This window comes from Balaenoptera musculus, chromosome 4 (assembly GCF_009873245.2).
Source record: "Balaenoptera musculus isolate JJ_BM4_2016_0621 chromosome 4, mBalMus1.pri.v3, whole genome shotgun sequence".
Lineage (NCBI taxonomy): Eukaryota > Metazoa > Chordata > Mammalia > Artiodactyla > Balaenopteridae > Balaenoptera > Balaenoptera musculus.
The window spans coordinates 35,340,495-35,355,911 of NC_045788.1; the positions used below are offsets into that span (position 1 = coordinate 35,340,495).

Consider the following 15,417-nt stretch of genomic DNA (forward strand, 5'->3'; position numbering starts at 1 on the left):
AAAAAACAGCAAGGAAAGTGGATTTAAGCCTTAAAATTATGGGAAAAAAATATAGTCTAATCCACACACACACACACACACACACACTCACACACAGTTTAGAATTAAAGTTCTAGGGAGGATATTGGTCGTGGGTCCTCTGCCTTTTGGCAAGGGAATCTTCATCACTGATGCCGGCCATCAGGTACTTGAGGCCTGTGATCCAGGTGCGGGCCTCCTCAGGGTTGGAGGTGATGAGGTCCAGGGACTCCATGTGGTTGCCATGGTAGATGGTGAAGCAGCAGCTGGGATCAAAGTTCCCCTCAGCCTGTCTGTGGAATATTTCAGACTGCCGACCCTCGGTGACTTTGTAAATGGAGTCAATAAGTACTGTGAGGAGAGAGATACACAGTTACGTGGCAGGTGAAGATATGTAGGCAAAGCAAAATCATCTTAAAATTTAAAAATAAAATTCACTGTCTGTGAATCTTGATATTAAGCCTGAATGTGAAATACAAGCTCTGTCATTTCCTGCTAGTAACCTTCTCCATGTACCACTTTACTCTCCTGGACAGCCAGACAACACCCTCCTAGGTGTGGCGTCAGGATGTACTGAAATTTATGATAGGAAGACAGATATGCCCAGCAGGACAAGCAGGTTGGTAGAAAAGGGGGCTATGAATATGTCAAATGTATAATTTATACGTTTTTGCAAGGAAAACATACAAAGACCTAGAGCCAACTTTGACGTTTTACAATATGCATAAAACAGCAATTAAAAATTGAAGGGAAAAAAAAAATTTGGTGGTAACCAAATAGCATAGCTAAATGTGATTGGGATTTATAGAGAGAAAGCTATGAGGGTAAAGGCAGAGCGGGGCTTAGAGAGGCGGAGGGGAAAACACAGTGGCAGCCCAGGGAAAGAGACATAAAGATACAGAAACACGAGGCCCACTCCACAGATGTTGAACAGGCCATTTACGTTGGACTGAAAAGCGCAAGAGGGAGAGTAATGGGAGATAAAGCTGGAAAGAGATAAATCGAGCTAGAGGCTAGATTATGAGGGGCTGGAGTAACAGACCAGAGATTAGCATTATTTAGGTAGTGGAGCAACGCTGCAAGTGTGTGTCAGAGAAGCACTTGCTGAGCGGATTACTTTAGACTAAGACAGTATTTTTTGTTTGTTTGCTTGCTTGTTTGGGGGCATGAATCAGAAGGGTTGCAAGCTTACTGATTGCCCATATACACCGTCCACGCCTCTGCTCTGCCTTAATGGCACAGTCCCAATTTGTCTTTCTAACTCATTCTCCACATGACTCACAGGGAAATGAGCCTACGCCCAGCCCCAGGGCAAGTTCTAGTGGGTCCAAACCAGTGGGGTGGCCCCACTCCTGTGTCCTACAATTGCTTTAGGTGTGGGAACATAACCCAGTTCTAACCAAGGAGACATGGGCACCCTGCTTTGAGAGAAGGGTGTGGAAAGGGGTTCTTCCCTCTTGAAAAGGAAGCACTGAAGAGAAGGTCCCTTTCTGCACCTTCACGATCCTATCAGTTTTGAAGTCACGTTGCTGCTGCCTCAATTACGATGTCAACACACAAGGGACAGAGCCAAGGGCACTCAGGGAAAACAGAACTAGAGACTCAACGTCCCATGCCTGAGGCCGGCCAATCTGAGTTTCTTGTTATGTGAGAGAATAAATTTGTGTATCACGTAAGCCTAATTAGTCGAGGTCCTCTATGAGTTGAAGAGGAAAGCATCTTATCTGATAGGGGCAGAAGAAACTAGCAAAATGGAGCTTGGTTAGGAGACTTTGCAATAGGCCACTGGAAAGGTGAAGAGACCCTGGACGAAGAAGACCCCTGTGAAAACAGGAGGGAGGGAGCAGATGAGAGAGACACTACAGGGGACTCAGCAAGGACTTGGTGCTGAGTGTAGAAGGTGTGGGAGAGAGGCTTTACAGAGGAGACAGATCAACGCTATTTTACTTGATATCACTGAAACAATTTTGTTAATTCATTCATCAGTTAACTGTGTTCAGAATATGTCAAAACACTTTAAATCCCACTGGATTTATGATGTCCTTTACTTTTTATAGGAAAATAAAAGACCTCAAGATATAAAACCTCATATCCCAACTAAAAAAATATGTCTCCAACACAGGGGAAATATTACCATTTACAGCACTCGTGGATAAAACGTTTTATGTATTTAAATTCCTCCAAAGAATTAACAAAAGTAAAAATGGTCATCACTTATTCTGTCTCTTCACATTCTCTAACAACTGACCCTAAAACTTGCAGAAATATGAAAAGTCTACGGATCTGAAGCTTCAGAGCCCACCCAATAGAACCCATGTGTTACTCTGTCAAGCCAAACAGAGAATTCAGAAGTTAGTCTTACTTTTTGCCTTCTCGCTCTTCCTAGAGGGTCTCCATCGGAGGCGGGTCCGGTGCTCATCCAGGTAAAAGAGCCGGATGAGCCCTTTGGTCCCACGCTTCAGTTTGATCATCTGTGTCCCGGACTGCATTACACTCATGCATCTTTCAACTGCAAACAAGATTAGAGTACATTCAGCTCTCACACAATGCAGGTGAGTCCTGGTGTTCAGAAACCTTACTGTCAAATAAAACTTCTGATCACACCCTAAAGGCTCAAGATCCAGAAGACAAATTTAGAAGAGGTAATCTGAAGAGAGAGTTGTTAAAGAATTGATTCATCAGGCTTAAACCAGTAAAAAGCCTTACTGATAGAAATAAAATTCTACTTCTAGATAAACAATGCATTACTGTTGAACAAAGCATCTTTTGTTCTAGCTTGCAACATGCTTTTTGGTATAAGAGCAATGATAATTTGGTACTTGAATTTAAAGCAAAGTTCTCAGACTTCATGCTAAAACTTGTGAGTTTTTATATAGCCAGCAGTAAAAACATCTTACGATAATGCTTCAAAATGCAATTTAAAAAAACCACGACTGGCAAAATGTTTTAACAATTGCTGAAGTTGTATATGGGTTCACATTATAATTTTGTGTATGCCTGAAAACAGCTAAATAAATGTTTTAAAATGTGATGAGGAAAAAAATCAAGTTTTCACAATTAAACATAAAATATTTGTTAAGGAATTTAGCTGCTAGGATTTTCTAAGTAGAGAAATAACTTGGTGATTGAACTCAGATAAAATCCAAATCACTTATTATCCAAGTTAATGCTATCATTTAAATTCTCCTCTTTGAGATGAACCTTGATGGAAGTGAGCATCTGTATCTGTTGGTGTTGTCTGTTTCCCTTTCTTTGTTAATAGCACCCGCTTTTCCTTTGGAAATACTTCTTTCCCAATCCATGTGCCTTTGGTGGCCTGTCAATCACCCCAAGCAAGAAATGGGCACCTGACTTAAGCTGAGAGCAAATCTGACTCCCTTCCAAGGAACATGAGCCCTGAGTAGAGCACTGAATGGAAACAGAACTGAGTCATTTCAAAGTACAAGATTTAAGAGACACTCCTGGTTAGCCACCCCAAGATGCTACAGTTGTCACAGTTACTCTTCCTGAAGCTGGCAAATTATTCCATTTTCCCCTTGGTTCTCCAAGTTATACAATACTCTTCCAAATGCCCTTTTCTCATTGCATCAGCCAGAAACAGCTTCTGTTTCACCGACTAATACATAGGCACAGTTGCAACCATTAAAGCACTAGGAACAACTGGCTCTGAGTACCTACCTGATCAAGCAGCCTACCGTTAGATAAAAGAAACGCAGTAAGTCAACTCCAACAGTGTTAGGCTTCGGCTTCTTTGGCTAACTTGTTTTTACTAGGAAAAAACCTGATTCCAAAGCTTAACATTGTATGCACAGAGTACTCAAGGTAACTTCAACATAACCAACTTCCACTATTTCCTCCATGCAGAGCCTTTCCTTCTCCCAAAGAAATCAAGGAAGAACTGCACAAAATCAAGCATGGTTTTAGGATCTGATACTGCAAGAAAGGTGAAGTGTAGGTTGCTCTTACCCATTTCATATGACATACCAAATATACAAGTAATAAAATACTGCTTAAGAAAAAAAACACACAAACTTAAAATGTTTACTTTGAAGCCCAGAACAAAATTTGAGATTTGGTTTCACGCACATTAGTAAATTTACCTACCACTGAGCACCATTCATTTAGGTGATGAAAGCCACAGATTTGAATTCTTGACAGTCACCCTGATCATCTCACACCAGTAATTAGAGGGAGAACAGAAGACAGTCAGTGTATCAAGATAAAATCATCAAGTCTAACCACGCAAGTCAAAACTCCCAGAAGAATCTATTAGAACTTCTTTGGCCACTGACCTTAGGTCACATCAGTAAGCAGATATTCACAGTCACCCCCTGCACCATGCACAGGGCTACATAATGAGGTGAAGCAGAGAACAAGGAGACTTTGACTTAAAGATGTTAAATTTCAAGAGCATGAAACCTTTAAAAAGATAACTTATAAATGGTAGTTTAGAGCTATGGTTCAGAACAGTGTTTGGATCTAGACAGCCTAGGATAGAACTCCATATCTGCCACTTATTAGCTGTAGGAGGTTAGGCACATTATTTAATCCCTCTGTGCCTCTATGCCTTTGTCTATAAAATGGCAATAACGTTACCCCTTGAAATGTTGTTGAAGACTGAATGAGTTAATTCATGTAAAGTACTGAAAATGGTGCCTGGAACAATATAAACACTATAAATGGTAGCTCTTATTACAGTTTTATTACTGATATTTTTAAAAATAAATGCCAAGACAAAAATACATGAGAGTCCATAGTAAAAAGAGAATACAGTGTGCTGGGATGGGGATGAGTGTGGTAATAAAACAGTGTCAATGGAGGCTTGGGGGCAGGAAAGAGCAGGGGTTTGATCAGAGGATCAGAAAAGACAGTCCTCTGTCTACAGTGACCTAAAGGGGATTAACAGGATATTTGATCCTTTGGGCCAGATAAGACTAGGTGTCGGGGGTTAGGAATGCTGGCCTAAGATTTAAATCCAACAGCAATAAGAGATTCACTCGATATTTATGAGCAAAGGAATAGTGGAATAAAAAAAAAACATAATTCAGGAAGATGTCTGGGAAAAGAGAATAAAATGAACTGTTTATACCAGAACAGAAAATTGAATTAACTGTACCATCAGAGATCTAAAGCAAAGACTACAGACCTATGGAAAGGACCGTCTATATATCTGGCATGATGCCCTCCACTTTATTCACACTGCCCCTTCTTTCCCTTTACTTTTCACAGTCCCATTTCTTTTCCCTGAAATGGAACTGCTATGGCTACAATATTCTCAGCATTTTAACAGGAAAAGCACAGTGATATAAAAGTTTAATCACTTACTTGAGCTAATAAATACCGCCTATCACTTAGCGTCATCCAAAGAAACCCAGACATTTTAGAAAGTGGAATCCAACCCCTTAGAGAGGGAAAGTGTTTGAATAATATATTAAATATTCACTAGCTTCACATTTATCCCACCAACTCATCCATGGGCTAAAACTCCAGCATTATCCGTTGCCATGAACAAGTATATATGATCAAAATGTACTTGGCAGAGCTAGGGTCTGAAACAATGTGCTGCTTAAAGAGTTTATGTAGTCGCTTTATGCTTTCTCCATGATGTTCCCTATCACACAAAAAAAGCCACGTAATCAGTCACCTTGAAAAAATCAAGTCTAGTGAAGTCTCGAAAGTCATCTAAACCCATTCCTCCCTTCCTCAAACCAGACAGTCCATTGGAGCTGTACAGCTAACCAGAGAAGGAGCACCCTCCTTCTTTCTAACTCTTTCCCACTGGGAAATAATCACCCATGTGAGAGACAAAATATTCTTCCAGTGTCAGCTAAACTACTTAAGGGTCAGCATAATCTCTTCATGTTCTACCTTCAGTTGAGATAGGTAACAGTACCCGCTATAAAAGTTATTCACCAGCCATGCCAGATCAGTAGATTCCATAAAATAGGGTGAGAAACAAGGAGACAAAGGCAAAATTCCAGGGGCAGGAAAACAAGGGAAGAGTGACAGAGGCTTAGGATGATGTAACCTCATCACACACATTTCCATTGCTGGAAGGTATCTGGGGAAAGTCTGCAAATACAGGTTACAGGTTCAGGCAGCTACAAACAATGTCTCTGATATCACATTCTCCCTGTGGTAGCCTTAATATTTTTAGAAAAGACGTTTATTTGGATACAATGCAGCAATGTTCAAGAATATTAAGGGAGAAACGCCCATCAGCCCATTACATAACACACATACTGTTTTTGTCTATTGTGCTCCAGGCCTCAATATGAATACAAATTTGACATATTGGTTGCAATCATGATATTTCAGCCATTTGGCACCCTGCTTTTTTTCATTTGTATTGTAAACAGCTTTCCATGTTTTTACAGACTCTTAATAATTATTATTTTAATCGCTGCGTAACAGAATAGTATAAATATTTAAAGAGCAGAACAGATGAGTAGAGGACTGCATTTCTAACTTTACTACATAATTAGAGTTTTAAAACTCTCAGAGTCTCATCTGTAAAATAAAAGGCATAACAAAGTGGTCTATAAGGTCCTTTAGAATTCATCTCTTTAAAGGGATTAAATCAATCATTTCTGCCACAGTTAGTTTAAAATAAGTAAATTTCCTTAGGGTTTATCAGTTCACTAAGTCCCTCAAGCAGAAAATGCTGTTAAAAAATACACTTCCTATTTGAAGCATCGTAGTAGAAAGTATCATTTGGGGGGAGATGCCCAACATTTCCACTAAGTCTATATGGCATCCAAGTGGGTTCAAGTCTTTAAGCCAAGGTCGAATCAGAGAAAATCACATTCTGTTAGGAATGCCATACATGCCACCTGATGACAGCTTTGAGATATAACTTACATACATTAAAATTCAAATGTTTTAAATGTACAGTTCCATGGCTTTGGCATATTTAGAGTTGTGTGATGATCTAATTTTATTTTACTTTTTTCTTTTTAATTTATTTTTGGGTGCGTTGGGTCTTCGTTGCTGCACGTGGGCTTTCTCTGGTTGTGGTGCGCAGGCTTCTCATTGCGGTGGCTTCTCTTGTTGCTGAGCACGGGCTCTAGGCGTGCAGGCTTCAGTAGTTGCAACACATGGGCTTAGTAGCACATGGGCCCTAGAAAACATGGGCTTCAGTAGTTGCGGCATGTGTGCTCAGTAGCTGTGGCTCATGGCTTTAGAGCACATGCTCAGTAGTTGTGGTGCACGGGCTTAGTTGCTCCACAGCATGTGGGATCTTCCTGGACCAGGGATCGAACCCATGTCCCCTGAATTGGCAGGCAGATTCTTAACCACTGTGCCACCAGGGAAGTCCCTGATGATCTAATTTTAGAAAATTTCCATCACCCCAAGAAGAAACCTCATGCCCATTTGCAGTCACTTCCCATTTTCACTCACAGTCCTAGGCAACCACCAACCTACTTTCTGTCTCTACAGATGGGCCTTTTGCAGATATTTCATATAAATGAAAATCATACAATATGCAGTCTTTTGTGTCTGGCTTCTTTCACTCAGCATAATGTTTCTGAGGTTCCTATGATGATTGTGTTCATTCGTTTTGTCTTCTCTTTCCCCTTCTTCCCTGACATCACACGAAACTCTTCCACTGTCACTTAGGGTAAAAATGATGCAGAATGGGAGACTGGCTGAATAAAATAATATACACATACACACAAGGCAGTACTATGCAACTATAAAAAATAATAAGCTCTCTATGAACTGATACGGAGTTTCCAGGAGATAATAGTAAGTGAAAAAGGCAAAGCGTTAAGTAAGCATATATACATTTATAGCATGCTACTTCTCGTGAAATAAAAAAGGATGGGGATTTTTTTTAATATACAAATATTGTTCATCATTACAAAAAGAAATATAAGAAGGATAACCCAGAAAACAGCGAAGCTGGTTACCTGTAATCGTGGGAGAGGATTGAGTGAAGCGGGTAAGGAAGGGACTGATACCGCTCGTAGGATCCTACATGTTCAAAGTTAAAATTGAATCAGTGAGAATGAGAGGAGTGGAAACAAACACAAAAAGTAAACAAATTCACACACACATAGACACAAGTATTTGTGTATGTATTTGTATGCTTGTGTGGACATATACACAAGCATGCAGATCTTGTATTTCCTAGATCTGTTCTCTAACAGGCCAAGAAGCAAAATCCCCTCCAATAGTAATGAGCACACCTGGTGCCCTGCTCATTCTCTGCTCTAAAGGTCACCTTGAGACAGTTTCTCACATACAGCCTCATGGCCATGCCTGTGCTGAGGCCATACAAAAATATCACTTGCACTCTCTTGTAAACACATCTATTCTGGGACACTGATTAACAAAAACTGTGAGGAGCGGGCAAAAAAAAAAAGTCCAGATCCTCTGCAAGAGAATCTTTTCAGCCAAAAGGTACATGAAAAATGTGAACTGATTTCTTGCCAGCTTCCACAGATCAGAGTAAATCTGTGTGGCTGAAAGGGATTAGTTTCTGAAAACAATTTCATTTCTATATGGAAACGGTACCAAATAATGCAGGTAATGTTTCTGTCAAAGGAAGGAAAGGGAGATTTCCTAAAATCATCAGAGCAGAAGTAAAGGGTATGCTTAGGTCTCAGCACAGACCAAAAACATATTTTGGGACCTGGTACATAGTGAGTCCTGAGACACCTTGCTGATGGGCTGGATGACAGAGTCAGTCCAGATTTAGGGACAGAAGGAGGGGTAGCAAAAAGAGCTCTGGTTTGTGTTCTGTCACTAACTAGCTGTGTGGACTTCAGAAGGTCACTGAGTATTGCTGATTATCCTACTTCCCTCAACCTAAAAATACATTTTCCTCTAAGTTCTGTGATCTTGCTGATCTGGCTTTCACAAATATTATTTTATCTTTCGATAAGCTGAAAGCCTAGTTCAACCCAAAAGCCTATTAGAATAACTTTAAAGAAAAAAAAAAGCTGATTAACATCTGGATCTCTTACTACAGACATGAATTTTCAAAATGATCTTTATATAAAATATAACTGCTCTCACAGGGAATGGCTTCAACTTGAAATGCTCTTTCATGCCAGTAATAAGGCCTTAAAGTCAAATAATATCAGCTTATAAGTGTGCTTACAAACAGCCGTGGAGAGCTCCACTCTTATTAAGTCATGATTCTTCCCAGTGAAAAGCAAACAATGTGAAGTTCATTGATTTTTTTTTCATTGCCTAAATCACTCCTGTGAAGAAGATAAGACTATTTGAAAGGCTTTTAGAAATTAATTGATTAGCAGTAACATTCTAGAACTTGTTTGCAAACTCTATATACACATAGTCACTATGTTTGCAAAGTTGATAAATACATATGGGAGGATTTAGGTCAAAGAAAGGGTGAAATGAATTAATCAGTAATTTTTTAAATGTCAGAACCTTTTTTCTATTTTATTAAAGCCTTTCACATGATACTTTCTTTTTTAATAAGACCTGTTTTATATTCAACAATTGTTTCTGGTCCATAATTGTTAGCTCTGGGGGAACAATTGAAATACAAACAAGAAATCATAACAAGATCGTTTTGTTGGTTTTGTTTTAATGTTATCCCATGGGGAAGGGCTATATGAATTAATTTTAAAATTCTAAATTTAGTTCCATCCACTATGTAAAGAGTTTTCTACATCAACATAAGAAATGACAATGTTGTCACCATTCAACAATATGGTTTGTATACATATATGTATATGTATGTATGTATATATATACATACATAGACTATAGACCTTGTTCTGTCACTTATTTAGGTGATATGACATTGTACTGAATACCTGGGAGCAAAATTCCCAAGCCACGGTAAATACTGAACTGTATTTAAAGACCATTGCCATCCAGCAAGGCTCTTCCATGGTTCTTCACCCTGGCTGCACATTAAAATCACTTGGGCACTTCCTTAAAAGTGTTGATCACAAAGCCCCACCGCATACCAATTAAATCAGCATCTCTCAGGGTACGACTGGACTGGGCATCTATTTTGTCTGTTGATTTGTTTAGTCCTCCCAGGGATTCTACTGGATATCCAGAGTGAAGACTACTGACATATATTATGTGACTTATTCCTCTTAATATCTCTGTGTAGTAGGTAGAGATAATTAATTGCCTCTCATTATAGAGTCAGAGAAATGAAGAACCTGTCTGAGGTCATAAAGCTAGGAAATGGCAGAGCCAGGTTTGAAATCAGGTGCCCTGAGCCCTGGAGCAACTCTCATTCTGTTTCACGATGTGGACTGCCTGCCTTCAAGTCCTGTCTGGGCCGCTAACTGGCTCATCACTGATAAGTCTTTCCAACAGCTTTGCCTCCAATTTTCTCATCCATAAAAACAAGGAATCTGTTTGCTGGTTCCTTAGACCCTTTCTAGCAAATACTAAAAATCTATAATATACCAGGTCTAGCTTTTGTAAACTTTATCACAGTGATACTACAACTTCATGGGAATGACAACTCTAGTAAGTAGTATGTAAAAATAACAATAAAATAGGGGGTGGGATGCAAACAAAATAGGGATAATAAGGAATGGGGGTGGGGAATGTGGCATGGATCAGGTGAACTCCAGAGGAGACAGAGTTTGAGCCTGACCCCTGATGAAAATAATAAGAACACTTGGTGCATTTTTTACATTGTTCTTGTTCTAGGTCTGTGCACATTTTTTCTTCCCACTTAGAGTATGCAAACAGTAGCTGTGATTACTTTAAATGAATTATAAATACTCTGTTTACCACAGTAAAAATTAGACCTTGGCATTTCTTATTGGTAACTAGAAAGCCAGTTTCATTTATTGCTTACTCCTCATCTTAGTTGTTTCCTTGATGACACTGGACAAGGGCACTTAGTGAGGCTTAACCTTCCCTAAAACCAGTAAAATATTTTCCCTTAGTTCTACAAAAACTGCCATGTCAAAGCACAAAAGCATCTCTACTGGGCATATTAAAAATAATAAAAAGTTTACTATACCATGAATTTCAAAATGCTAGCTTCTTGTTTGACTGATGGTTAGGTCAAAATGGAAGGGTACACAGCTGTTAGGAGACAGAAGTCAAGTGTGATCCTTGGACAAATCCAACTTCTCTTAAGGCAGCAACTGGTCCCCAAGCTTGGCTTTCTTTGAGATAACAGACTCCCAGACCACGTCTCCAGAAATCCTTGTTGCTTGAGAATCTGTATTTTAAAAGCTCTCCCAGGTAATTCTGAGGCCCATTTAAGTTTGGAAAACACAGCTCCAGGCACCATTACTGCTAACCGTACCTGTTTAGCATGTGGTCAGTGGGAGCCAATCAGTTTCCCAGGTACAGCACTTAATTCAGAGTCACTTAAATGAAAGAAGCAAAGGCTTACTAGCTCGGTTGTATATTAGGATGTTAGCACAAAGTCTCATCCTCTACTGAAAAAATATGAAATATCCCAGTTAAAGCAAGGATTAAAAGATATGAAATTCTGACTTTCAAATAATCGTTATTATGTCTCTATAACTTCTTGTCCCCTTGAGAGCTGCTCAGCACCTCACAATTTCAGATCTACTCTAACTTGTAATTAGCTGCTAAGTAGGGCAGAGGTGCTTTCTTAGTTCTGAGCCTTATGACCAGTCCGCATTTTATCTGATCTCACCTACACCCCAACCAGAGACATTTCTTTGAAAAGCAAGATACCTCGACACGAAACTTACACAGTGGGCTACACACACTAACACAGAATAAGTGTCTGTTGAGGTTGTTAGTGTCTCATTTATTTCTTGAAGTCACTGTACACACTTTCCACTTACCTCCCACGTTTTATTTTAATTGCATTTTAAAAGAATGTCTATTTTGTACTCTAACAAATTCATAAACCCCCAGCAGTTCCCAGTTCTTACACTTAAGCCTCTATATCCCTCACCAACCACTGGTTTGCCGAGTTGATCCTTTTTTGCCGAAAACAGCAACAACAACAAAGTCAAGAAAGTTTAACTGATTTCATGCAAACTGTCCTAATTTTGTCCACAGAAGTCCTACTTCTGTGTGCCTGTAAGGCTTTCTGTCTATGAGTCAAAGAACAGACAATGGAGGAAGAAATCACATTTTCTCTAGAAAACAAAGAGCTTCCCTACCCCCAAGACTTTGTTGCTTTCAGGCCAACGGTCTCCCAAGGGCGGAAGGAGTCAGAGACCACCTGCTGAGCTGAAGCAGGCCTGGCACCTTCCAGCCACAGCCAGTTGGAAACCAAGTTGTACGGCATTTAAAGCAGGCACCTTATTTCTGCAGCAGGTGGTTTTGTGCGGGGTGGGGGGGGGGGAATCCGTACTAAAAAAAAAAAAACCAAAAATAGATCTCCCCGTGGTAAGGAAAATGCCTCAGCATATCCCCTCAGGTTTATTTTTCAAAAATCGTTAGTCCCCCACCCCAACCCTGGTCCTAATATCATAAGCTTTTCCTTTTTTGATTTTTTAATACCACGTAAACATCACTAAGTAACTGAGCATTCACCATAGCTTATCTGTGGCATTTTGATTAGAGTCGTTATCCCAAATCACTGACTATAGATCTTAAAATCATTCTTTTAAGTAGAAAAATCTAAAAATGGGAGAAAGATGAAAAAACCCGAAAACGTCTTTTAAGCAAAATTTGCATATATAATCAGAGCAGATGTGCTATAAAGTTTTCTAGATAGTCAGTGCCCCCCCCTATAAAAAGGCCAGCATTAAAACCGAAACTATCCGGTTACAAGACTCCTTGAGTCTCTCTGCATTCAGAAAGAATTACACACATAACACACGCATGTGCACACAAACATTCGCACACTTCTTCAGCAGTATAAGGATGCCCACCAAGCAAGAACAAACAGGGCTGAGAAGCGCCCATGATTACCCTATGACCGGTGGGGTAAATCTTGGGCAGCATACAGGAACTGACAAGGGACAGAAAAAATGTCAAGGAGGGTCGGGAGAGTGTCAGGGACGGATCAAGAAAGAATAGGAAATATTAAACACAGTGGTGGCAGGGACACGAAGAAGCAACTGGAAGCAGAACTTTCGATGGTGAAGAAGAGAGTCAGTGAGAAAGAACCAAAAGATAAGAAAGAGCTGTGGCCCAGGAAAAAAGTAGGAGGTAGGCAGAAAGTTGATGAACACCTGACAGCCGTCTTAATATCAGAAACATAGGACACTGGGAGTGTCATACATGACATCAGTAGTCAATGGAATGCAGGACCTATTTCAGCCACTATCGTCTACACAATTTTAAGCACATGAGCAACGCCATATGACTCAGTCTGTCCTCATAGAAGCTTTTCCAGAATAAGGATTCTACACTTTCTATAACATAGGCAAAGGATAGAAGTCCTAATGGAAAAGGATGATAAACTTAACTACATATAAAAATATCTATATAAACCATAAACGTAATTCAAAATAAGCAAAAGAGTAGGAGAAAACATTTGCAAAGAGACATAACAGAAAAAAGGATTAATATCCATGATCTAAAGGGTTCCTGCAAGTCAATAAGCAAAAGGATAAGAAGAGACAATTCACAGAAGAAATGACCAATAAATAGATAGAAGAAAATGCTTAACCTTACTCATGGTTAAAAGCTTAAAGTAAAAAGTGAAATGATATTTCACCTGATAAGCACAAATTTTAATGTGAAGAAAGCTATTGTGGATGAAGTTGCAGGGCTAATAATAAGATTATAAATTAGGTAACATTATTTGAATCAATTAAGCAATATTTACCCAAATTTAAAATAAACATGCATTTTGACCTTGCAATCACAGTACCAGGGATTTATCCTGTACAAATAGTGGCAATAATAATAAAGCAAGAAACAGAGGTAATACGGCTGATCACTACCACCTTGTTTGTAATTGTCTCAAAACAAACTAGAAACCACCGAAATGTCGATGAGGCCTGATTCAATAAATTATGAGTTAGTCATAAAATATTATGATGTCATTTAAAATAATACAATAGATCTCAATTTGCCAAAATAGAAAGCTGTCCAAGATACATTATTAAGTGAATAAAAAGTTACAAAGCAATATTTAGAGCATGACAATTCTATTTGAGTTTTGTAACATACATAAATATATGTTATATAGTCTTGGAAAATTTCTGGAATGTGTGGAAAAGGAATGGTACTTAAAGAGGAAGAGACAAGGGTACTTCAATTCCTACCTTAAAGCCTTCTGTACTGCTAAAGAATTTTCTTGTCTTTGCCGTGAGCCAGTACTGCTTTGAAAAAAAAAATTTTTAACATATGTGAAGTGTTATATTTACTTTAAAATTGCATGTAGTTTGCAAGAGCAAGCAAAATAAAATATCGCCACTCCTTTGCAATTCTGCCAACTGCAAACATGATGAAGAAAAAAAAAAAAAAAAGTCCAAAGACCTGCATTCAAATCCTGGGTTCATTTCTCAGTCACACTGTCACCAGGTCTACCTAGCTGACTCTGAGCCAGTCACCTTCACATGTTAAACACAATAATCATGGTAAAGATTCAATGAGATAAAGTATAATAAGTGTCATACTCAATTCTCAGCACACATTGCACCTTCAACAAACACTAGTTTCTCTCCTTCTTCCTAAATGATATCAGAGCTCAGAGAAACTAGCAGCTCAGGGTATTGTCAGCAGACTCTGAATCACTGAAAACTCTACGTCAGGACAATACAACTGCTTCCGAATGTTGAAGGAACATTTGGTTTCTATGCCACCCTATGCAATGTGGCCTAATCCTGGGGTACTGATTCCAGTCCACACACAGATGACTCCAAATGTACATCTCTGGCACCATTCTCCACCTTCAGTTTCAGGCATCTATGTACAACTGCCGGATGACAGCGCTGGGATATCTAAGAATCTTAAACATCACATCGATCCTAAACCTGCTCCTGCCCCAGCCTCTCCAGCTCAGTAAATGGCTTCACCATCCCCTAAATAAGCCCAAAACCAAGAAGTCATCATTGTTTCCTTTCTCCATCCTTCACAAAGTCTTGACTCTTCATCGAAAGCACAACCCAAATCCACCATTTCTCTCTATCAGTATGGCAACCTGGTGATTCAAACCCCACCATCATCTCTCTCCTAGATGTCTAAGCATTCCAGCTGACCTCTCTGCTTCCCCTCATAAAAGTTCTCCATGTCATAGCGATCGTGGTATTTTTTTTTCTTTTTCTTGGTTTTTTTTTTTTGTAGGTCCTTGTTGTTTATCCATTTTATACACAGTAGTGTGTATCTGCTAATCACAAACTCCCAATTTATCCCTCCCCTATCCCCTTTCCCCTTTGGTAACCATAAGTTTGTTTTCTATGTCTGTGAGTGTGTTTCTGTTTTTTACATAAGTTCACTTGTATCATATTTTCTTTTCTTTTCGGCTGCATTGGGTCTTTGTTGCTGTGCGAGGGCTTT

General features: G+C 39.3%; 1 protein-coding gene across 2 annotated transcripts in view; it reads right to left on the reverse strand.

Annotated features, from left to right (window-relative positions):
- Nucleotides 1-15,417, reverse strand: part of PLCH1 (phospholipase C eta 1) — a 235,018-nt gene that overhangs the window by 103,012 nt on the left and 116,589 nt on the right. For both annotated transcript variants that reach the window (XM_036851808.1, XM_036851807.1), the window contains 2 exons: nt 2,381-2,527; nt 126-369 (listed from right to left, as the gene is read on the reverse strand). In XM_036851808.1, the coding sequence (XP_036707703.1) occupies nt 126-369; nt 2,381-2,527 (391 nt within the window). The remainder of the gene's footprint in view (nt 1-125; nt 370-2,380; nt 2,528-15,417) is intronic.